The 23,611-nt window shown below is 54.2% G+C and overlaps 1 protein-coding gene across 2 annotated transcripts in view; it reads left to right on the top strand.

The window, feature by feature from the left end:
• The window catches only part of Cpne5 (copine 5), a 100,538-nt gene that overhangs the window by 74,801 nt on the left and 2,126 nt on the right, over positions 1-23,611 (top strand). For both annotated transcript variants that reach the window (XM_045157657.1, XM_004649540.2), the window contains 9 exons: positions 3,848-3,889; positions 7,506-7,581; positions 13,600-13,653; positions 15,294-15,355; positions 20,620-20,666; positions 22,123-22,304; positions 22,451-22,578; positions 22,709-22,811; positions 23,362-23,419. In XM_045157657.1, coding sequence (XP_045013592.1) covers positions 3,848-3,889; positions 7,506-7,581; positions 13,600-13,653; positions 15,294-15,355; positions 20,620-20,666; positions 22,123-22,304; positions 22,451-22,578; positions 22,709-22,811; positions 23,362-23,419 — 752 coding nt within the window. The remainder of the gene's footprint in view (positions 1-3,847; positions 3,890-7,505; positions 7,582-13,599; positions 13,654-15,293; positions 15,356-20,619; positions 20,667-22,122; positions 22,305-22,450; positions 22,579-22,708; positions 22,812-23,361; positions 23,420-23,611) is intronic.

Raw genomic sequence — 23,611 nt, 5'->3', positions numbered from 1 at the left:
GCGATCCTCCTACCTCTGCCTCCCGAGTGCTGGGATCAAAGGCTAGACTGTTTGAACCAGTGAGTGTGCGGTTCTGTGAGAGACCCCCATCTCAGTAAAATACGGAGGAAGACACCCAATGACCTGTGGCCTCCATGTGCACACGCACACATACACGTGCATGCGCATGCCTCCCCACACGTGCATCCAGGCACACGCACTCACCATGCACATACACGAAAAGAATAGGTGACAGGTGAGGAACAGGAGGGAACCAAGGGGAGCAGCCACTGCCAGGGAGCTGAGCAAGGAGAATGTACTAGAAGGCTGGACTCCTGAGGTGAGAGAGGACCAGAAGGGGAGGACCAGGCTCTGCAGAGGGAAGACAGCAGCATCCCTGAAATGATGAGAGTGGAAACCAGTTCATATTATTAAAATTATGGAGCAGGATGTGGTGGCACACACCTTTAATCCCAGCACTCGGGAGGCAGAGGTAAGAGGACTGCTATGAGTTCAAGGCCACCCTGAGACTACATAGTGAATTCCAGGTCAGCCTGGGCTAGTGTGAGACCCTACCTCAAAAAAACAAAAAACAAAACAAAACAAAAAACAAATTAAAATTATGGAATTTTTAGGACATGGATCTTGTTGGTCCTTATTGGCTTAAATGCACTTTCATATTTCATGAGTGACCCTTAGGGACCTCACTTGTAATGAGTCCACTTCACAGATGAGGAAGCAAAAGACAAGAACTTATATAACTTCTGAGCAAGAAGCTACTTTCCCTTCTCCAGATGGTACCTCCGGCCAGCCCTTGCTCTGGGGTCCCCCACCTTCCTGTGGGTCTCCAGTCCACACAAGGCCAAACCTGAGTGTCAAAGATTATTAAGCCAAGCCGGGCGTGGTGGCGCACGCCTTTTCATCCCAACTCTCGGGAGGCAGAGGTAGGAAAGAGGATCACCGTGAGTTCCAGGCCACCCTGAGACTACGTAGAAAATTCTAGGTCAGGCTGGGCTACAGTGAGACCCTATCTCGAAAACCAAACAAACAAAAGAAAAAGATTATTAAGCTAGAGGAGGTGACAGAGCCAGTATCTATCCAGCCCTGGGTTGGGGACAGAAGAGTGGTATAGCCATTGCCTTCTCCTTGCTGGAACAAAGCACCTGATAGAAGCAGCTTATGGAAGGAACAGGTTTATTTCAGCTTACAGGATTTATTTTTTGTATTTGTTTGTTTATTTTATTTATTTATTGAGGTGGAATCTCACTGCAGCCCAGGCTGACCTGGAATTCACTATGGAGTCTCAGGCTGACCTCAAACTCACAGCGATCCTCCTACCTCTGCCTCCCAAGTGCTGGGATTAAAAGAGTGCTCAACCGTGCCCGGCTTGGTTTTTGTTTGTTTGTTTGGTTGGTTGGTTTATTTATTTGAGAGCGACAGACAGAGAGAGAAAGAGTCAGAGAGAGAATGGGCACATCAGGGCCTCCAGCCACTGCAAACGAACTCCAGATGCATGTACCCCCTTGTGCATCTGGCTAACGTGGGTCCTGGGGAATCGAGCCTTGAACCGGGGTCCTTAGGCTTCAAGGCAAGCGCTTAACCGCTAAGCCATCTCTCCAGCCCACCTGGCTTGTTTTTAACATTTTCATGTATTTGCAAGGAGAAAGATAGCACAGAGAAGAGAGAAGAGGGACAGACAGAGAGAATGGGCACATCAGGGCTGGGCACGCCTTTAATCCCAGCACTCCAGAGGCAGAGGTAGGAGGATCACCATGAATTCAAGGCTACCCTGAGACTACATAGTGATGTCTAGGTCAGCCTGGGCTAGGGTGGGACCCTACCTTGAAAAACAAAACAAAACAAAACAAACAAACAAACAAACAAAAATAAAAGCCAGGCACAGTGGTGTATAATCCCAGCACTGGGAAGGCAGAGCCAAGGGAATGCTTGGGTCATGCGAACTAGCCTGTTTAAACTAATGGACAGGTGCCAGGTTCAGTGAAAGATCCCATAACAACAACAACATAATAATGATAATAATGTGAGGCTGAGGAGATGGCTCTGTTGGTAAATCACGTGACACACACCTATGAAAACCTTAGCTTGGGTCACCCAGTGCTGGGTGGGTATGATGGTCGGCCGGCCACCCTAGTGTTAGGGAGTTAGAGACAGGACCTCTGGGGTAAGCAGGCAGCTAGACTAGCTGAATCAGTGAGTCCTGGGTTCAAGAGATCCTTTTTCAGTAAATAAGGTGGAGAACAATGAAAGAAGGCCCCTCAATGTTAGTCTCTGGCCTACAGACACATGCGTACATGCATGCACACATTCACATACACCAGACCCCTCCACACACACACACATACACACACACAAATCCACTTGTGGCCAGATGATAAAATGGAGAGAAAAGGCTGGGAGAGATGGCTTAGCGGTTAAGGTGCTTGCCTGTGAAGCTTAAGGACCCAGGTTCAATTCCCCAGTATCCACATAAACCAGATTCACAAAGTGGTGCATGCATCTGGAGTTCGCTTGCAGTGGCTGGAGGCCCTGGTGTGCCCATTCTATCTGCCTCTCTCTCTTCCCCCAATAAATAAGTAAAAATTTTTAAAATTGCTAAAATGGAGAGAAAGACGGCTTTAGGAGTGCACATGGTGGGCTATTCTGCAAGGCCTCTATTGCTCCCATTTCCCAGGCAGCCCAGGGCGTTTAAGTGGCATCCGCAGGTCCCACAGCTAGGGTCCACCATCTAAGTCTAAGACCCCCAATGCCGCACTGGGCTGCTTTCCAGCTCACGGCCCACCTTCGGGAGTTCAAGAGCACCTGTATCTGTCTTCTATTCTATATAGTAATTCACCTCAAAGAAACAGGCTTTTTAGGATTCCTTTAAATGGTGAGCTTCAATGGGTACCTGGTTTTCCTGGTTTACAACCTTCTGAACACCCCTCCATTCTGGAACTGTTGCTATGAACACCTGCTCTGCCCGCCATCCCGCCCCAGAGGCCCGTGTGAAGGGAAGCAGCGCCTCCTTCCGGGGACCACGGGACCCCAGAGAAGATGGGATAAATGGATGCTAGCAGCAGACGGGGCCCTTTCCAGCCACTTGTGTGCCCCCACTTGGAAGTGAAGGCTGGGCACCCCTGTGCCCTGGGCATCCCCTACCTCCTCAGACCCCACCTCTGAGCACCCTTGAGGGTGGAGCAGCCGGCACCAAGGGTTAACCGGCAACCCTCCACCACCTCCCCCTGCTCCTGGTCCGCTAGCCTGTTGCCATGGGAACGCAGCTAAAAATAAGATGGGCTCTCAAATCCCAGCCCCGAGCTTAGGAGTCAAAACAAACTAATTAAAGCAGCCCGGCTAGCTAGAATGTGGAGATAATCGCACCCTCACTCAGGAGCCGGTCTTGGGGATGGAGAACTCAGCAGGCCATCAGGGTGCATGCCCAGGAGCTCCCCCCCACCACTCCATCCCTGGCATGCCAGGCAGAGGCTGGGCCCTCGCCACTCAGAGCCTGGATCCCACCAGGCAGTCCTGTGAGCTTCCCCAGAAGAAGTCGTCCTGCCAACCCCACCTCAGTAAAACCTACAGTGAGACTCCTACTCCCCAAGGAGATGGGCCACTACTGCCAAACCCCCAAACTCTTAGGAAGTCCCTGCAGGGCTCTTGGGGCTGCCTCTGTCCCCCTAAACCTTTACTGAAAGGTTTCAAGAAGGATCCTCTGTCTCGGGGTGCTCCCTTCCTCCCAGCAGGCCTTCAGGGAGCGCACCCAAGCAGCATCTCTGGTTCAGGAGTGGGGAAGTCCCAGCCTAAGACACCCCCCGAGGGGCAGGCGCGTCTATCCCACACACGACCCTTTACTCTTTGTCCCCAGGACCATCAAGGTGGAGGTTTATGACTGGGATCGTGATGGCAGGTAAGGGAACGAGGTGAGAAAGAGGTGAGTGGAACTGGGGAGGCCCTGGAAGCTGGGTGGTGCCCTGAGTGAGGGCCAGCTGGGTGCTGTGAGGGTGAGAGACTGTGTTTTTTAAAATATTTTATTTTTATTTATTTATTTGAGAGAGGGAAAGAGGCGGAGAGAGAGAGAAAGAGGGAGAGAGAGAATGGGCACACCAGGGCTTCCAGCCACTGCAAATGAACTCCAGACACATGCACCACCTTGTGCATCTGGTTTATGTGTGTCCTGGGGAGTCAAACCGGGGTTCTTAGGCTTCACAGGCAAGCACCTTAACCACTAAGCCATCTCTCCAGCCTGAGACTGTGTTTTTTAAAAATATATTATTTATTTATTTATTTGAGAGAGAGTGTGAGTGAGTATGGGTGTGCCAGGGCTTCCTGCTGCTGCAGATGAACTCCAGATACACGCACCACTTTGTGCGCCTGGCTTTGTGCAGGTACTGGGGAATCTAACCCGGATTGTCAGCTTTTGTAAGCAAGTGCCCTTAACTACTGAGCCATCTCTCCAGCCTGCGCCAGTGTTTATAGGCAGGACAGTTTGCTATCACAGTAGCTCGGCTTTGCCCAGCTTCATGAGGGTTCCACAGGGTGCGGCGACAGGGGTCCAAGACGCTTCTTCCCCCCAGGTGGCTGCTGGTGACCAGCTGGTGCCTGCGGTCTCCTCATTCACAGAATAGAGAATTTCCTGAAGCTTGTGTGTGTAGGGTAGAGACAGTGGTAGTCCATGAGCATTCTTTTTTAATTTATTTTTAAACGTTTTATTTATTTGCAAGAGAAAGAGGCAGAGAGAGAGAGAGAGAATGAGCACCCCACGGCCTTCAGCCACTGCAAACAAACTCCAGATGCATGTGCCACCTTGTGCGTCTGGCTTTCATGGGTCCTGAGGAATCAAATGTGGGTCCTTTGGCTTTGAAGGCAAGTGCCTTAACCACTAAGCCATCTCTCCAGCCCTCTTTTTTTTTTTAATTTTCATTAAAATATTTTATCATTTAGTTGAGAGAGAGAGAGAAAGAGAGAAACAGAGAGTCAGATAGAATGGGCATGCCATGGCCTCCAGCCAATGCAACAAACTCCAGATGCGTGTGCCATCTTGTGCAACTGGCTTACATGGCTACTGGGGAGTCAAACCTGGGTCCTCAGGCTTTTCAGGCAAGCACCTTAACCACTTAGCCACTGGGTTTTTTTGTTTTGTTTTGGTTTTGGTTTTTCCAAGTAGTCTAGCCCAGGCTGACCTGGAATTCACTCTGTAGTCTCAGGGAGGCCTTGAACTCACAGTGATCCTCCTACCTCTGCCTCCCGAGTGCTGGGAATAAAGGCGTGTGCCACCACACCTGGCCCAACATTCTTTTCTTTAAAAAAAAAATATATATATATATATATATATATTTGAAAGAGAGACAGACAGACAGAGAGAAAGAGGCAGAGAGGGCAGAGAGTGAGTACAGGCATGCCAGGGCCTCCTGCCACTGCTGATGAACTCCAAATGCATGCGCCACTTTGTGCATGTGGCTTTTTGTGGGTCCTGGGAAACTGAACCTCGGGTCGTTAGGCTTTGCAAACAAGCGCCTCTAACCGCTGAGCCATGTCTCCGGGCCTACGAGCATTCTTACGCTCCTCCCTTCTCGGTGTGAGGCCTTGGGCCAGGCGCTGTGGAAGACCCGGAGACAAGCACGGTCTAGCAGAGGCCAGTTGGTGTGCGCAGTGTGCATGGACAGCAGGGGCTGAGCAGCAAGGGAGTGGCGGCGGGGGGGCACTGCATAGGGAGTTCTGGGGCCCATGGGGGACTCCCCCGCCCCACTGCCATGAGGCAGTGTCTGTGGAGGGCTGGGCCCAACCTGCAGGAGGGCAGCTCCTACCCGGGCTCTGTGAGAGGCAGATCTAAGTGCCTGAGGAACAGGTGTTGCTGGGAGCTTGTAGACAGGCCAGATCTTGAAGCGTGATTCTAGAGCTGTCACTTGCTGCTGGGCCAAGTCCGAACGTACTGGCATTGTGGCCTCTCCCTGCTGGGGCACCACCAAGCGGTGACTTTAGGTGAAATGCTGGGTTAAGGCGCGTGCCACCAAGCCCGGCTTCCCTGTGTCTTAAACAACAAAGGAAGAGTGAGTGGAGGCGGCGTGTAACTCAGTACCAGAGCCCTGGCGTAGCATGTTCGAGCCCCTGGGTTCCATCCGCAGAACCTAAGGGAGACACAAAGAAGCCAAGTATGCTTGCACACACCTTTGGGCCTGTAGTCCCAGCCATCAGGAGGCTGGGGCAGGAGGATCGTTGGAGTCCAGCAGTTCAAGGCCAGCCTGGGCAACACAGAAACAGTCTCAAAATACAAGTCAGTGAGAGCCTGACTTGGTGGCACCTGCCTTTAAATTCCAGCACTCGGGAGGCAGTGGTAGGAGGATTGCTGTAAGTTCAAGGCCAGCCTGAGAGAGACTACAGAGTGAGTTCCAGGTCAGCCTGAACTAGAGACCCTACCTCGAAAAAGACAAGAAATTTAAAAAAAGAAAATTAAAATTTCCAAGTCAATGTTTAAAAATGTTATTAGAAAAACTTCACTGCACAGCAGAAAAGAGAGAAGCGTTTAATGAGCGCCTGGGTGCCCATTACTGAATTTGACAGCTGCTAAATTTCACCATATTTGCCTTATCTATATTTTACTAATGCCATTTAAAGTAAATTACATCGTGGCGTTTTGGTGCTACATATTTCATTAGAAATGTCTAAAAAAAAAATAAGCACATTTCCCCCTCATGACTACAAATGCCATGAGCGCACCTAACAGGCTGAGCGTGCGGCCTGAACTCCGCGCCGCGCTCCCTTTGTATCCATGCTTCTCACAGTCGCCCTCAGCTGCCTTTTATTACGCCTTATTCACATAATCCAGATGAAGTGGGTCCCTCTCCTCTGGGACCCTGTTGTTGTTTTATTTTTTTAATTTTATTTATTTATTTATTTTGGTTTTTCAAGGTAGGGTCTCACTCTAGCCCAGCCTGACCTGGAATTCACTAGGTAGTCTCAGGGTGGCCTTGAACTCACGGCGATCCTCCCACCTCTGCCTCCCAAGTGCTGGGATTAGAGGCGTGTGCCGCCACGCCCGGCCAGCCCCCTTCTTTTAAACATTTTTTTTTTTTTTTTCTTTTCGAGGTAGGGTCTCACTCTGGTCCAGGCTGACCTGGAATTAACTCTGTAGTCTCAGGGTGGCCTCAAACTAGTGGCGGTCCTCCTACCTCTGCCTCCCGAGTGCTGGGATTAAAGGCGTGCGCCACCACGCCCGGCTATTTTTATAATTAGAAACTTTGTTGTATGAGCAAATCATGTGTTGATCTCGTTTCCCCCCCCCACCCCCGGGACCCTGCTTTTTGCTATGTGACCATTGACTGGGCTTTACTCGGTTAGTAACAGTGGGTTCTCTTCCTACGCTGGGTTCCCTGAGTGTTTAGTGGCCCCTCTATTGAGCTGTGCTCTGGAGTGGAGGTCTAGGCAGAGTTGGGAGCTGGGGAGAGTGACTGAGAGGCTGGGGAGGGGAGGCCAAAGGCGGGACACACCTCACGTCTGTGTGTCTGAGCGCTGTCCTTCTTCTGCAGCCATGACTTTATTGGGGAGTTCACCACCAGCTACCGGGAGCTAGCCCGTGGGCAGAGCCAGTTCAACATCTATGAGGTGAGGTGCGCCGGAAGGTCAGCTCTGTTCTGTTCTCATAAGTGGTGCTGGGTGTGACGGCGAGTGCATGGTGAGCTCTGAGCCAGGTGTGTGTGTGTGGGGGGGTATTTTCCCAGAGGCGGCTATAGTGTTCTCATCCTGGAGTCTCAGAGAAGGGGGGATGTTGCCCCATAGTCACCCAGTTCAGCAGCTTTAGTAAGAGGCAAAATCAAGGGCTGTAGAGATGGCTCAGCAGTTAAGGCACTTGCCTGCAAAGCCTAAGGACCCAGGTTTGATTCCCCAGTACTCATGTAAGCCAGATGCACAAGGTGGCGCACGTGTCTGGAGTTTGTTTGCTAGTGGCCCCTGGCACACCCATTCTCTCTATCGACATTTCTCTGTCAAATAAATAAATAAAATGTTTAAATAAGAGTCAGGATCAAGGGGCAAACATCTTGGGCTGGAGAGATGGCTGAGTGGTGAAGGCGCTTGCCTGGGAAGCTTAAGGACCCATGTTCAAGTCTCCAGATCCCACATTAGCCAGACGCCCAAAGGCGAGGCAAGTGCAAGGTCGCACATGCCCACTAGGTAGCGCAAGCATCTGGAGTTCAATTTAAGTGGCTGAGGCCCTGGGGGACCAATTCTCTCTCTCTCTCTCTCTCTCTCTCATCAAATAAAACAAAATAAAATATAAAATAGAGAGGCAAACAGCTCATAGGGCCCCAAGTCATTGAGCCATGGCGCGCCCTACAGGGCATTCTGGCCATGGATTGGAGCAGTATAAGGAGGTTCTGGGGGCTGAGGGGGGTAGCTCAGTGGAATGGGCCTTGGTGGTAATCCCCAGCACCAGGGACCGAGCAGAGTCCAGACCTAAAACCTGAGCTCCAGTGCCTTCATGTGGCCCCGAGCCTTCAGTCAGAGCCATCTCAGGAAAAAGTCAGGAGCAATAGGACCAGGACACCTTCCTGGAGGCAGGGACTTGGGAGCAGAGGCCGGCCTCTGAGCAGAGGACATGCTGGCACAGGCTGTGTCACCCAGCTACTGAGGTACAAGAGTTGGCACGGAGTCCCACCATGCTGTCTGCTCCAAACACAGGGGCCTTGTGTCCCGAGATGGGCGAGGTGACTCCTTTCTTTGTAGCCCTTCCTCCCCACCGGGCCACGGCTTCCCCCCCCCAGCTGAGCCGCTGCTGCTGGCCGGCTCCCTTTGAAAGGGCTCTGATGCCCTGCGTGACTTTGTTTTCTTCCTCCACAAAACCAGGGGCTGCCTGGTTCCTCCTCCCAACCCAGACAAGGCAGTTTCCACTTTCTCTGCCCTCCGAGGGGCCTTTGGGGAGGTGAAGTGAGCAGTGAGATCTCTCGGAGTTTCCATCACTGCCTCAGGAGAAGCCGTGAAATTGAAGTGAAATGATAGAACAAGACGCACGGCCGTGTAGAAACCAGCAGAGCTGCCTTGTGTATGGACCGGGCACCAGGAGGAAAAGGGCCTCCGCTTTGGCAGCCGCAGGAGCGTAGTTTGTTTTGGACACTGGGGGCCCTCGCTGAGAGGCAGTGTGGGCTCAGGAAGGCCTTGCTGGAGTCAGGAGTCCCTGAAGAGAGAGCAGCCTCTGCCAGGCACCCCCTGGGCATCCTGCCCTTCTGGTCTCGTCCTGAGGGACCCACTTCTAAACCAGCTGTGTGCAGGTCCCTCCTGGGTCTCAACCACCATCGAAGAGCTGGCACACTGGTCACACTTCCCAGGAACTGCCTTCCTCCCGTCTGCCCTGCCCTCAGTGCCCTGGGAGTCACGCCTCAGCCCCCCACTCCTCAGCACACTGCCTGTGACCTCTGACATGTGACGACACCTCTGTCTACCTTGCCACTCTGCAAGGGTTCACAACAGCCCTCTGCCTGCCCAATCCTCTACACGGTCACCAGGGAGCTCTGGGTGTGGCCGCAAGGCTTTGCCACAAGCCTGTTTCTTTGAAGTCTTGGGTGCTGCCTTGAACCTAGCTGGGACCCACATACCCACTCTCTGTTGTGCCCACTTTAATGTGAAGGTGGGTCTCTGTGTGAAGTGGGCCCGCGAGTGGGAATCTGACCACACCCTTCTGGTTTCGGAGCTGTCTGGGGTATCCCATCCCCGACTTCAGCCTAGCCTCACTCTGGCGCCTTTGCGGCTGGCCCCCTGGGTCAGCTGTAAGTAGCTACCTGTCTGGGCCTGAGTGCCCCTGCCCTTCCCTCCCACGGTCCCCTGCCCGCTGAGGCTGTCCAGCCTCCACACCTTCATTCTTACTGGTGCATCCCAGAAGGATTGCCTCTGCAGCTGTCTTTTCTCCTGGCCCCTCTGGAACGCTGGCTCCCCCTGCAGAGGTCTCTAACTGTACAGCGCTCCTCCCAGGGTGTTACTGGGGCCCCTGCAAGGCCATGAGGTCCTCAGGCAGGGGACCAGTGTCTCTCTCCCTGTTGTGTCCTCAAAGCCACTCTCTGTGCTAGTGCGGGTCAGAGCCGACCACCGAGACTCCAGTGGGAAGCGTCTGATGGCATGGGGAGGTCCCTTGTGTGGCCTCTAGGGGGCGCAGGGGCCCCGTGTGGAACTTGGCAGCCCCTTCTGGCTGGAGAAGGAGGGAGAAGGGAGGAGGATCTCAGAGAGACAGGATGCTGATTCAGAGCCCACTTCACAAGAAGCTCTGACGCCAACCTTTACCATGGAAAGAGTCATACAGCCGGGTGTGGTGGCGGGCGCCTTTAATCCCAGTAAGCAGGGAGGCAGAGGTAGGAGGATCGCTGTGAGTTCAAGGCCAGCCTGAGACTACTTAGTGAATTCCAGGTCAGCCAGGGCTAGAGCGAGACCCTGCCTCGAAAAACAAAAACAAAAACAAAAAAAAGAAGGAGTCTAATATGCAGAATTGTGAACTATAAGCTATTTTAAAGTTTACACAGACGGCATCAAAGAAATGTGCTAGGAGCTAGCCCTGGCGGCACACACCTGTGATCCCAGCGCTTGGGAGGATTGCAAGCTTGGCAATAGCTTGGACTAAATAGTGAGACCAGGTCTGAAAGAAAACACAAAATAAAGAAATGTGTCTGCTGCCAAGTCCGGGCTGCACCCCAGCTTCCCTACCCCCCATCCCTGCGCATCCTCCTCAGCTGAGTTTCAGGGTGGTGCTGGGTTGTGACTTAGCTGTCAAGTCCCACTGGGCAGCCCCAGACCAGGGGTAACCAGCAGTGGGGAGGTGGAGAGGGGACGAGGTCTTCGCACTGAAGAGACATTCCAAGGTGATTCTGGGCTGTTCCGTCTAAGGTTTCTCTGTCTCAAACCGGACCCTCCCCCTTGCAGCCTGTGCATCCCCACCCCGGCTTCCCTCGTCTGCAGGCCCCTGCACGCTCATACCTCCACCGCCAAGGCCCACTTCTGCACAAAGCTGTGCTCACCGTCGTTCAGCATCTGTCCCAACATCCCACAGATTTACCTGTCACACCTGGAGTGACAGTGGTGGCAGTAATTTAAAAAAAGTAGTGAGTGAAACTTGTACAGTACTCAGTGCTTCCACAACACTGGTTTGTTTGTTTGTTTGTTCAGACAGGTCTCTTGTAGTCTAGGCTGGCCTTGAACTCCCGGTCCTCCTGCTTCTCTATTTCCCAAGTACTGGGGTCACAGGCATGACCATCACACCCAGCTGCACTGGCCAATTACTCCACAGAGCTTTCTGTAATGTGGGTCCTGTCATCATTTTCTTTCTTCCTTTGTTATTTGTTTTTGAATTTTTTATTTATTTGAGAGCGACAGAGAGAGAGAGAAAGAGGCAGAGAGAGAGAATGAATGGACATGCCAGGGCCTCCAGCCACTGCAAATGAACTCCAGATGCGTGCGCCCCCTTGTGCATCTGTCTAACATAGGTCCTGGGGAATCGAGCCTCGAACCGGGGTCCTCAGGCTTCACAGGCAAGCGCTTAACCACTAAGCCATCTCTCCAGCCCTGTTTTTTGGTTTTTGAGGTAGGGTCTCACTCTAGCCCAGGCTGACCTGGAATTCACTATGTAGTCTCAGACTGGCCTCGAACTCATGGTGATTCTCCTACCTCTGACTTCCAAGTGCTGGAAGGTGTGCCCAACTAGCTAGACTGTTTGAATCAGTGAGTATGAGGTTCAGTGAGAGACCCTTAGCCACTAAGCCATCTCTCCAGCCCCCCCCCCTTTTTTGAACAGAACAGACGGTTTCCTCCCTCCCTCATAGCTACTTTCTTTTCTTTTTCTTTTTTTTTTTAATTGTTTATTTATTTGCAAGCAGAGAGGAGAAAGAGAGCTAGAGGAGAGACAAACAGAGAGAATGGGCACACCAGGGTCTCTAGCCACTGCAAAAGAACTCCAGACGCATGGGCCCCTTGTGCATCTGGCTTACGTGGTGCTGGGGAATTTAACCTAGGTCCTTTGGCTTCGCAAGCAAATGCCTTAACCACCAAGCCATCTCTCCAGCCCTCCAGCCCTTTTTTCTTTCTTTCTTTCTTTCTTTCTTTTTTTTTCATTTTAGAGGGACACAGAGAGAGTCTTTTTAGAAATATTTTTATTGTTTGCAAGCAGAGAGACAGAAAGAATGGGTATGCCAGGGCTTCTAACCACTGCACACCAACTCGAGATGCATGTGCCACCTTGTGCATCTGGCTTTATGTGGGTATTGGGGAATCAAACTCAGGTTGTTAGGCTTTTCAGGCAAGGGCCTTAACCACTGAACCATCTCTCCGGCCCTATTAGTGGTTCTTGTAACTGTCTTGAAGGCATTCTTCTTTTTACAATAGGGTGCTGATTCTGGAGGAGAGAAACTGGTACCCCACCCTACCCAAGAAGACATGTTGAAGGGATGTGTTTGTAGATCTTTTCCTCAGGGTCACACCCCAGTATGTGTGCACCAGTGGCCTGGGGGCAGGAAACCCGGTTTCTAATCCTCTGGCCACCCATATGGCTGTGTGACCTTAGGCACACTACTGGATGACTCTGTGCCCTACTTTCCTTATCTCCAGAAGTGGCTATCAAGCCTTATTCAGATTAGAAAGATCATAGAAATAGATGTGGTAGCCAGGCATGGTGGTGCACACCTTTAATCCCAGCTCTTGGGAGGCGGAGGTAGGAGGATCGCTATGAGTTCAAGGCCAGCCTGAGACTACTTAGTGAATTCCAGGTCAGCCTGGGCTAGAGCGAGACCCTACCTTGGGGGCGGGGGGATAGATGTGGTACAGCCCCAGCCAGAAGAGAGAAAAGAGTTCAGCAGAGGCCAACAGGGGGCAGCATGGGCGTGAACCGTGCCTTGCTCCCTTGGAGGGATAAAGAGACAGCCTAAACTTCCCATAACGTGTGTGTGTGGGGGGGGGGGGGTTGGGGGTTCAGGCTTCTGGACAGACTCAGCCATTGTGGCAGCTCACTGTGGCTCACAGGACTGGTGACCCTCCTACCTAACCCAGGGGCTCTCAGGCTCGGCACTGGTGGCATCTGGGCTGGATCACCCTGTGCTGTGGAGGCTTCCGGCGCATTATAGGGTGTCAGCAGAGCTCTGGTGACAGAAGATGGGGTGTCACAGAATTGCCTCCAGTGGAGTTCACAGAGCCATCCCACCAAGTCTTTACTGGGCGCCCGCTCTGTACCCGTTCTCTGCAGTCTGACCACAAGCTTAGCCTGGAGGAGAACACCTCCCGTTCCGGAGCGTCCCGCAGCATGTGAGGGTGGGAACTCAGAGGCCCAGGCAGCCCCTGGGTGGGGACCCCAAGGAGTATCGGGGAAATTAGGACCGAAGGAGAAGAGAGGCATGTGGGGCAGAGGAGCTGCCAACCAACACACAGACAGGCGCAGACAAAACTCTTGGGGACACCCAGCCTGCTCTGGGGCCATTGGGAAGGAAAGTTAAACAAACAGAGCCCATGAGCTCAATCCTGGGGCTCTGCTCTACAAGGGAGCCCTGTTGTGTAACCAGATACCAGCGTCCTGGCCCAGTGTGGTCGCCACACCCCACTCTGCTGGGCTGGGGCTGGTGGGAACCCCAGGAGCCCAGCCCTCGCTGCTTTTCCCTGCAGGTGATAAATCCAAAGAAGAAGATGAAGAAAAAGAAATACGTGAATTCTGGCACAGTGAGTAGCACCCCCCCATCCCCCGCCCCCCGTCTGTGGCTGGGGAACACGCCCTGAGCCCCAAGCCAGGCTGGGGCCAGGTTGTGAGCAAGCATGACACACGTATAGAACGGGCACACGTATTGAACGCGGGATCTGGTGTGTGGGTGGCAGGAAGGTGGCAGCCTTGGGGCTCCCTGCAGGAAGGAAGAGGGGAGCGCAGGCTTATGGGGAATCCCCAGATATCCGCTTTGCACAGGTTATCTCCTCAAGAGACAGATAATGGCATCCGCTTGTCGTGAAAAGGAAAGTGACTCAACCAAGGTCACGCAGCTAGAGAGCTGCAGAGGCCCGAGTCAGCACTACTTGTCAGTCCAGGGTCTGCTTAACTGTGACCACCTAGCGGTTCACACCGGTCCAGTGGCTTCTAGGGGTCGGTCAACAGGATGTTCCTGCATTTACTCAACAAGCGCTGACTGGGTGGTAGGCCTGTAATGCCCATAGGGGCTTCAGCAGGGAATCCACACAGGGAAGACCCTAGTGCTTATATTGTAGTAGAGAGGACAGGGTGAATTGACCTGTTTGTGTGGGCATGTTTGGGCACGCACACACATACATGTCAAGGGGTTATGAGTAGCCGGGCGAGGTGGTACACACCTTAAATCCCAGCACTCCGGAGGCAGAGGTAGGAGGATCACTGAGAGTTCGAGGCCACCCTGAGACTACATAGTGAATTCCAGGTCAGTGTGGGCTAGAGTGAGACCCTACCTTGGAAAACACACACACACACACACACATATACGCACAAAGAAGGTTATAAGTGATGCAAGAAAAAATAACCAGGGAGCACTGCAAGTATTGAGAATATTGGGGAAGGGGCTGGAGAGATGGCTCAGTGGTTAAGGCAGTTGCCAGCAAAGCCTACAGGCCTGGGATCGGTTCTTCAGTACCCAAGTAAAGCCAGATGCACAAGGTGGCGCATGCGTCTGGAGTGGCTAGAGGCCCTGGCATGCCCATTTTCTCTCTGTCAAATAAATTAATTAATTAAAAAAAGAAAAGAAAATGGAGCAGGGTGTGGTGGCGCACGCCTTTAATCCCAGCACTCGGGAGGCAGAGGTAGGAGGATCGCCCTGAGTTCAAGGCCACCCTGAGACTCCATAGTGAATTCCAGGTCAGCCTGGGCTAGAGTGAGACCCTACCTCGAAAAGCCAAAATAATAATAATAATAATAATAATAATAATAATAATAATAATAAGGTGGAGACTATTGCAGAAGGCGACTCTCAACCCTGAGGGCAGCGTACGCAGAGAGGCCACGGTGGAGCCCGCAGGGCAGCTGTAGAACAAGTCAGTATCTTCACAAAGTTCACTCTAAAGGCCGATGGCCCAGTCACAGCGTGCAGCCGAGCTCGGTCACTGCGGTCAGCACACAGCCTGGCGAGGCTCATAAGAGTGTTTAGGGAGCCCTAGAGGGTCCCCACCCTCCTCCGAGGACCTCCATTTCTAAAATGGAGTAAGCCTGTCATCACCCCTTCCCTCTCCCAGCACGGTGGCTGTGACAGATGCGCGGGAAACGCCAGCCTGTAGCGGGGACTGGCCGCGCCTCCGGCTCTGGCTCAGGAGCCCACACGCCCGTGACCCAGCTCCCCTCTGCTCCCCAGGTCACCCTGCTTTCCTTCGCCGTGGAGTCCGAGTGCACCTTCCTAGACTACATCAAAGGAGGGTGAGAAGAAGCGGGGGCGGGGGGCAGGCTCTGGGCCTTGGGGTCCCCCACATTGACGTGGCCAGCTCATCTTACCGATCCCATTCTCTTTGGGGTCCTTGCCAAAGCCCAACACCGGGCCCCTGAGTAAGTGCCAAGGTTGGAGCTGAGACACCCCCCCCCCGCCCACCCCTGAGTCCCCTGAGACTGGTGGCTGGGAGCAGACTGGGGTCATGCCAAGTCCTCAGGCCAGAGGTGGGACCTGGAGATGATGGGAACGCCATGCCAGAAAGAACCAGTGTGCAAGCAGATAAAAGTTCAGGAATAGGGAGTGGGGGATCCAAGCTCTAGACCCCTCTCTGCTGTGGGTTTCGGGGTCACTTTGGACGAAGCATTTTCCCTCTAGCTGTAGAGTCCCTGCTCAGCTCATGAGCCTGCTCTGGAATTCTGTCAGGAAGTGTGGCCAAGATCAACCTGCTTGATGTTAACAGAGACCTCTACAGGATAGTAGGGGACAGTCCTAGGGCCAGCAGGTGGCCAACCCTGGGCAAGAGGAACCACAGAGGTTGGCGTCCAAGACCAAGACAGCCAGCCCCGAGTCAACAGCTCATAGCAAGAGCCTGACTCCAAGGAGGGGCCTCCTTGGCAAGCTTTCTGCCAGGAGAGGTGCCAGGTCAGGGCGTGGGCAGCCAAGAGCCCACAGGTGCAGGCGGACCATGACGGCACCTGCTTGCAAAAGAAGTCAGGCACCTGGATGCCTGGGTGCGCGGGCACTGGGAGCAAGCAGGCCTGGATTGGCATTTCTGGTCTCCCATGACACCGCCCCGGTTCCCTTGAGCTTGCACGGTCTCCAGGTCTCGTGCCCTCTTCCTACAAGGCACACACCCTCCCTGTGCTTACCCAGAATCCTCTGAGCTACCCCACTCCCTGCCCAGGCTCCCTTCCCCCATCAAAACTGGTTTCTCCAGGGACCAGAGCACTAGCCTAACATGCTAAACAAAACACACGACATAAGCCCCATCTAGGTGCCATTAAGCAACCAGCCCTGATTTGCAAACAATCCTCGTTCTGTTCCTTCTCATTTGCATAGCACCCCCCAAATTTACATAGTGGGTGGGACAAGAACCTTATCTTGGTTTTGCACCCGCCTCCACGGTGGCCCTACTTCTGTTAGCACAATGTGCAGCCTTTGGTTCCTGAGTAATTAGTAATCCCGGCCCGGCCCGGCCCGCTGCATCCCTGTGGGGCTCTGTGCCAACGGAGGCCGAGGCGGCTTGGGGCAGCTGGCACCTGAGGCCCCGGCGGATCAGGAGTCAGCCACCACCCCGCCTCGCTCTGAACTCCGGAGGACCTGAAGGAGGGAGGGGGGAGGGCCGGCTGCTGGCAGCGAGAGCTGAATGAAGGCTTCCCGGGCAGTCTGGGCAGAAGGTTCCCGGTTGTCTAGAGACCCTGGCCTCCCTCCTTGCCCTCGGGACCTGGGAGGAAGTGTGGCCACCTCTCCCCTGTGTCCGGCGTGAAAGGAGGCAGGGAGTCGTTTCCCTAGTTGCTTCCTTTCCCAGTGTTTGTTCCCTCCCTCCGGCCCTTCCTCTCTCCCTCTTTTCCTTCCTCCCTTCTTTCCCTCCCCCTCCCTCCCTCCTTTCTTTCCATCCTTTCTTTATCCTTCCTTCCTCCCTTCTTTCCCTCCCTCCCTCGTTCCTTCCTCCCTTCCTTCTTCTTTCCTTCCTTCCTTCCTCCTTCCTTCTTCCCTTCTTTCCCTCCCTCCCTCCCTCCTTTCTTCCTTCCTCCTTTCTTCCTTCCTCCTTCCTTCCTTTCTCCTTTCTTCCTCCCTTCTCTCCCTCCCTCCCTCCCTCCTTCCTTCCTTCCTCCTTCCTTTCTTCCTCTCTTCTTTCCCTCTCTCTCTCCCTCCTTCCTTTCTTCCTCCTTTCTTCCTTCCTCCTTCCTTCCTTTCTCCTTTCTTCCTCCTTTCTTCCTCCTTCCTTCCTCCCTTCTCTCCCTCCCTCCCTCCTTCCTCCCTTCCTTTCTTCCTCCCTACCTCCCTCCCTTCTTCTCTCCCTCCCTTCCTTCCTTTCTTCCTTCCTCTTTCCCTCCCTTCCTTCCTTCCTTCCTTCCACCCACCACCCCCTCTTTATTTCTTTCCCTTCCTCTTCCTGTCTTCCTTCCCGCTGAGCCGGCGAGGACGGGTGAGGAGCGGGGCTCTTTGTGGAGGAACAGCCAGGGAGGGCGCTGCTTAGCTTCAGTCCTGCAGGGCAGAGCCGTCCTGTCCTCCTGAGGTGGCCTTGGGAGCAGTATTCTCAGCTCTCACCATGTCTCCCGTCCTTCTGACAAAGACACGTTCCAGTCCCTCCCCGAGTGGGGGTCCGTAAACAGTGGGGGGCAGGGCCACCTCCACAAGAAGGGACCCCGGCCCACAGGCTGCCGCAGTGAGACAGTCACTGGGGACCCAGCTCTTGCTTTGTTGTAGCTCCTCCTCCTCGGTAGGCTGCAGTCCCGAGGCTCTGTCCCCAGGCAGCAGGAGTAAGGGCAGATTGCCTGTGGCTCGCAGACCTGGCTTGTCTCCTCTGGCCATGACAAAGGTCCTGAGCTCAGGTGGCCAGGGAGCTGGGGTCTCTGACAGGGATCTTCCACTAAGTATGTGTGAGTGCCCGAGCCCCAGTCAGAGCCTCCAGTGTGACCCCAGGACCCCTCCTGATGACCTGCGAGTTTCTGTTATAAACAACCGAGTTGAGTTCTCTGGAAGGGCACCCTAGAACCTTCTTAACCAGACTCCCCTGGCGCCCCTGCTCTCTGCGGTGTGAGAACCACAGACTATGCTCCAAGCAGGCCCCAGCCCCATCAACTCTGCACTCTCTACTTCCAGCCCAGGCCCCACAGCAGGTGAGTCCTCACAAGTCCACTCCAAGTGCAAATCCTCCAGCTGACTTTGTTGTCGTTGTTTTGAGGGAGGGTCTCGCTCTAGCCCGGGCTGACCTGGAACTCACTGTGTAGTCTCAGGCTGGTCTTGAGCTCGTGGCGACCCTCCTGCCTCTGCCTCCCAAGTGCTGGGATTAAAGGCGTGTGCCACCACACCCGGTACTCCAGCTGACTTTTCATTATGAAAAATTGGGGGCTGGAGAGATGGCTTACTGGTTAAGGCGCTTGCCTGCAAAGCCTAAGGACTCATGTACAATCTCTCTTCAAATCCGATGTAAGCCAGTCACCCAGATGAGGCAAGTGTAAGGTCTCACATGCCCACTAGGTGGCGCAACCGTCTGGCATTTGATTTCATGGGCAGAGGCCCTGGCATGCCAATTCTCTCTTTGTGCGGCTCTCTTTCTAAAAAGAAAAGAAAAGAAAAATTTGGTGGCTGGGAGATGGCTCATTGGGTAAAGTCCTTGCCACACAAGCATGGAGACCAGAGTCCAGATCCCCACGCCCACTCCCAGCTCTGTGGAAGCAGAGATAGGAGGGTCCCTAGGCCTTGCTGGCTAGTGGTCTGAGTCAGTGAGCTCTAGGTTTGTGGGAGTCCTATCTCAAAATGATAAGGTGATGTGCCGGTCACTCCCAACACTCGGGAGGCAGAGATAGGAGGATCACTGTGAGTTCGAGGCCACCCTGAGACTGCATAGTAAATTCCAGGTCAGCTGGACTAGAGTGAGACCCTACTTAAAAAAAAAAAAAAAAAAAAAAGATAAGAAAGAAATAGATACATAATAGGGCTGGGTAGATGGCTTAGTGGTTAAGACACTGCAAAACCAAAGGACCCAGATTCAATTCCCCAGTACCCACATAAGCCAGACGCATAAGGCAGTACATGTCTGGAGTTCGTTTGCAGTGGCTAAAGGACCTGGTGTGTCCATTCTCTCCCCTGTCTCTCGCTCTGCCTCTTTTCTCTCTCCAATAAATAAACAAATATTTACAAGAAAATAAATATTTTTTTCGAAGTAGGGTCTCACTCTAGCCCAGGCTGACCTGGAATTCACTATATATACTCTCAGGGTGGCCTTGAACTCACGGCAACCCTCCTACCTCTGCCTCCCGAGTGCTGGGATTAAAGGCATGCGCCACCATGCCTGGTTCAGAAAATGTATTGTTTTTTTGGTTGATTTTTTTTTTTAGGGGGGGTGGAGGTAGGGTCTCACTCTGGCCCAGGCTGACCTGGAATTAACTCTGTAGTCTCAGGGTGGCCTTGAACTCACGGCGATCCTCCTACCTCTGCCTCCCAAGTGCTGGGATTAAAGGTGTGCGCCACCACGCCCGGCTAGAAAATGTATTTTTTAACTAAATAGTTATCAAGACAGTAGAGAGCAATTGAGGAAGATACCCAACATTAACCTCTGGCCTTCTTCCCCTTCCCCATGGCTGCTCCACAGGTGTGGCTGGATCCTGTAGCATTCCCAGATGATTTCCCAGACTGGAGCTTCCTAACAGCATCCTTGTGATGTCATTATTTACTTATTTCTTTTTTCTTCTTTTAATATTTTTATTGACAACTTCCATGATTGTAAACAATATCCCATGGTAATTCCCTCCCCCCGCACTTTCCCCTATGAAACTCCACTCTCCATCATATCCACTCCCCCTCTCAATCAGTCTCTCTCTTATTTTGATGTCATCATCTTTTCTTCCTGTTATAATGGTCTTGTGTAGGTAGTGTCAGGCACTGTGAGGTCACGTATATCCAGGCCATTTTGTGTCTGGAGGAGCACGTCGTAAGGAGTCCTACCCTTCCTTTGGCTCTTACATTCTTTCCTCCACCTCTTCCGCAATGGACCCTGAGCCTTGGAAGGTGTGATAGAGATATTTTAGTGCTGAGCACTCCTCTGTCACTTCTTCTCAGCCCCATGGTGCCATCTGAGTCACCTGTGATGTCACTTAACATGCCCCTTTATCCCCTATATATTAGAACCTGGTTAGAAAGCTCTGGAGGCTCAGCCAGGTTCAGGGTTAGGTTTGGGGTCAGAAGACTTCATGGTGGTAACCTCCTCTTCCTTTCCGTCACATGTTCTAACCCTTAGTCAGACTGCAAGTTTGAGCCAGAAGCTGGTGGGAGCTGTCCACTCAAGGCAGGTGTCCCAGAGGCCAGGGTTCAGGGAGGAAGTAAGCGGTGGCACCCCCGTGACCACAGAGCAGAGTCCCCTTCAGAGAGCTCGCCCACTGGCAGGCTTGAATGCCCAGAGCTGCGCGTTGTGACTGTCCCAGAGTCTCACGTCTCAGAGCTGGCCTTACCCCTCTCTGCCTGCCCGGTGCTGCCCGCCCTCCCTACTGCCCTGCCCCACTCCAGGTGACCCCTGGGTGTTCTCTTCCAGGACCCAGATCAACTTCACAGTAGCCATCGACTTCACTGCCTCTAATGGTGAGTGGGGGCCGACGAGCGGGGGGGGGTCAACGTGGCTGTGAGCTAGGTCCTTCATATTCCTGACCTTGGTCCCCAAAAAGGAGGCATCTAGATCCTGGGGACAAATGCAATAGAGGTGGCCACAGTCTCTGTCAGGTTGGACGGGTCGTAATGACAGTGGCCTGCCTGGGTCCTGGGGCTCTACCTTGAACTATAGCCTTGTCTCCCTGGGGAGTGAGGGAGCGCAGGGCCCCAGGAAATGATTTTTCCTCAAGGATGGAGCCCCACCCCAAGGCTAGAGGGGGAAATGGAGCTGAGGCTGAACTCTGCGGTCCCCAGTGAGGCAGAGCACAGCCCAGGGACCCCCACCCTCCACCCCTGCTGGCAGCTCTATCATCCTTCCCTGACTGATTGTCCCCAGTGTCCGGCTGTGGCTGCATGACCAGGAGCCCCCACAGGGACACTTTGCTCATTTTTGTGCCAATTAAGGCACCCAAGCTGGGCGTGGTGGCACACGCCTTTAATCCCAGTACTCAGGAGGCAGAAGTAGGAGGATCACCATGAGTTCGAGACCAGCCTGAGACTACATAGTGAATTCCAGGTCCGCCTGGGCTACAGTGAGACCAAAAACAAAACAAACAAACAAAAAACAGCCAAGATCTCTCCCTCCTATGAGATGGCAGAACTCTCATTACGCCCACAGGGCCTAGTTTCATGAATGCTGGGCTTAGTACAGATGTCAACAATGGCAGTCCTACCGGTGACACCCACTGAGTCCTCACGGGGCTGGGGAGACTGAGGCTGAGAGGTTAAGATTCTGTCACATCCAGTGGGAGGTAGAGGCAGCCATGTGCCCTTCAGTAAAGAACAGATCATGAATTCTGGACTCCGAGGTAACAAGGGGCACAGGGAATGTCAGGACAGGGAGAGGGAAGGGGTTGATAGGGAGGCATCGCTACAGGAAGGGACAGTGACACCTGACAGAGGTAAGGGCGCAAGGCATGTGAACATCCACGAGTGACTGGGAAAAAGAGAGCCATCCATTGCCAAGGCCGTGACGTGGGGGCTGTTGAGAGTTTGGTGAGGCCAGAGCGGAGGACAGCTGGGGAGGGCGGGCAGGGGCCCGGCGGGCTCGGATTCTGTGGGCTTTATGGGCCCTGGGTGAGGGTGGAAGCCGGGAGCCCTCAGACTGGAGGATCTGGTCTTTCCAAGCCCGTGAGGCTGCGGGCAAGCTTCCTCTTGCCGCTGCCTAGTGCAGGCTGTGGGGCTGCCACCATCCTGCATGCCAGAGGATACTGCATGGGGAGGGTGTCCTGACAGTCCAGCAGCTCCCTTTGCTTAGGGATTGAAGGGAGAGTATGGGAGACCGAGGGTCAAGGGGAAAGAAAGAGTGAGGGGTGCTCATGGACACCCCCCTTCAGCATCCCGCACCTGCGGCCCAGGCTGAGGGGTGTCCCCCCGCCCGGTGCCACAGGGAACCCCTCGCAGTCCACGTCCCTGCACTACATGAGCCCCTACCAGCTGAATGCCTACGCATTGGCGCTGACTGCCGTCGGGGAGATCATACAACATTACGACAGTGACAAGATGTTCCCCGCGCTGGGCTTCGGGGCCAAGCTGCCGCCCGACGGCCGGGTGTCCCACGAGTTCCCGCTGGTGAGACGTCCAGTCCCGGGCTGGTGACAGCCAGGGGTCGGGGGTGGGGGGGCTTAGGGGCAACGGACAGAAGCTGCCTGTGCCCTTTCCACCACCACCACCCCCCCCCCGGGGAGCTCAGCCCACCCGTCTTCCGTGCACCCCAGAATGGCAACCAGGAGAACCCGTCGTGCTGCGGGATTGACGGCATCCTGGAGGCCTACCACCGCAGCCTGCGCACCGTGCAGCTCTACGGGCCCACCAACTTCGCCCCTGTGGTCAGCCACGTGGCCAGGTGAGCACCCTCCTCCCCGGGATCCGGCGCTCATCTCCGGAAGGTGTGGGGGAGGCGTGACCCCCCCCCAGGGACACCACCACCCCCACCCCCCGTCCTAAAGCGCCCGGCCGGCGCTTGCCCCTTGCAGAAACGCGGCGGCCGTGCAGGACGGCTCCCAGTACTCGGTGCTGCTGATCATCACGGACGGCGTCATCTCCGACATGGCGCAGACCAAGGAGGCCATTGTCAACGTGAGTGGCGGCTGTGGGCCTAAGGGGGTCTCAAGGGTGTGCCTCCTTCAGGGCTGGGCTGGGGCTGGGGGGGAACGGCATCCTCTCTTGGGTCCCCTGCCCTCATCCAGCCCCTGGCTGCCGCCTACAGTCTGGCAGGACTTGGAGTGCTGGACCCGGGGCTTAGGGGAATGGAGCAGGTGCTGGGACCCCTTAGTCATATTGGGTGGTCCAGACCCCAGCCCACCTGGCCAGAGAGGTGGACAGTCTGGCATGGGAGAAGTCCAGAGCACGGGCCTGCTCCCCAATCTCACAGACTCCCCGCAAGAAGGGCTCTGGCCATAGTTTTCCCGTTCCACGTGGTGGAGGTCCAATATCAGAGGGTGTGGGGCGCCCTCCCTCCCCCTCTCCTGGAGCACCCCCATCCTTCACTTCCCATGCACTCCTCATACCTCACCCTCTCTCTACAACCTGTGCATTTCTCTTCCACCCTGAACTCATTTCTCTTTCAACTGGCCCTCACATTGGACTCCCCCCTTCCTCTCCCTCTCTCTCTCTCTCTCTCTCCCAGGCTGCCAAACTCCCTATGTCCATCATCATCGTCGGTGTGGGTCAGGCTGAGTTCGATGGTGAGTCCAGCGTCCCCTTCCCAGGGTGGCCCTCCCCACACTGTGCCCACAATTCCCCACGAGCAAGAGCTCATGCCTGGACATGTGTGTGGCCTGGGTGTGTTGGTTTGCATGAGAGGGAGGGATGCGTCAGGGTGCCCACACCCTCATCAGGGCGCTGTGTCATCCCTCCATCCCCAGGGACCCGGGAAG

This window comes from Jaculus jaculus, chromosome 8 (assembly GCF_020740685.1).
Source record: "Jaculus jaculus isolate mJacJac1 chromosome 8, mJacJac1.mat.Y.cur, whole genome shotgun sequence".
NCBI lineage: Eukaryota > Metazoa > Chordata > Mammalia > Rodentia > Dipodidae > Jaculus > Jaculus jaculus.
Note: the sequence above shows the minus strand (reverse complement) of the source record. Positions and strands in the feature narration are given on the sequence as shown.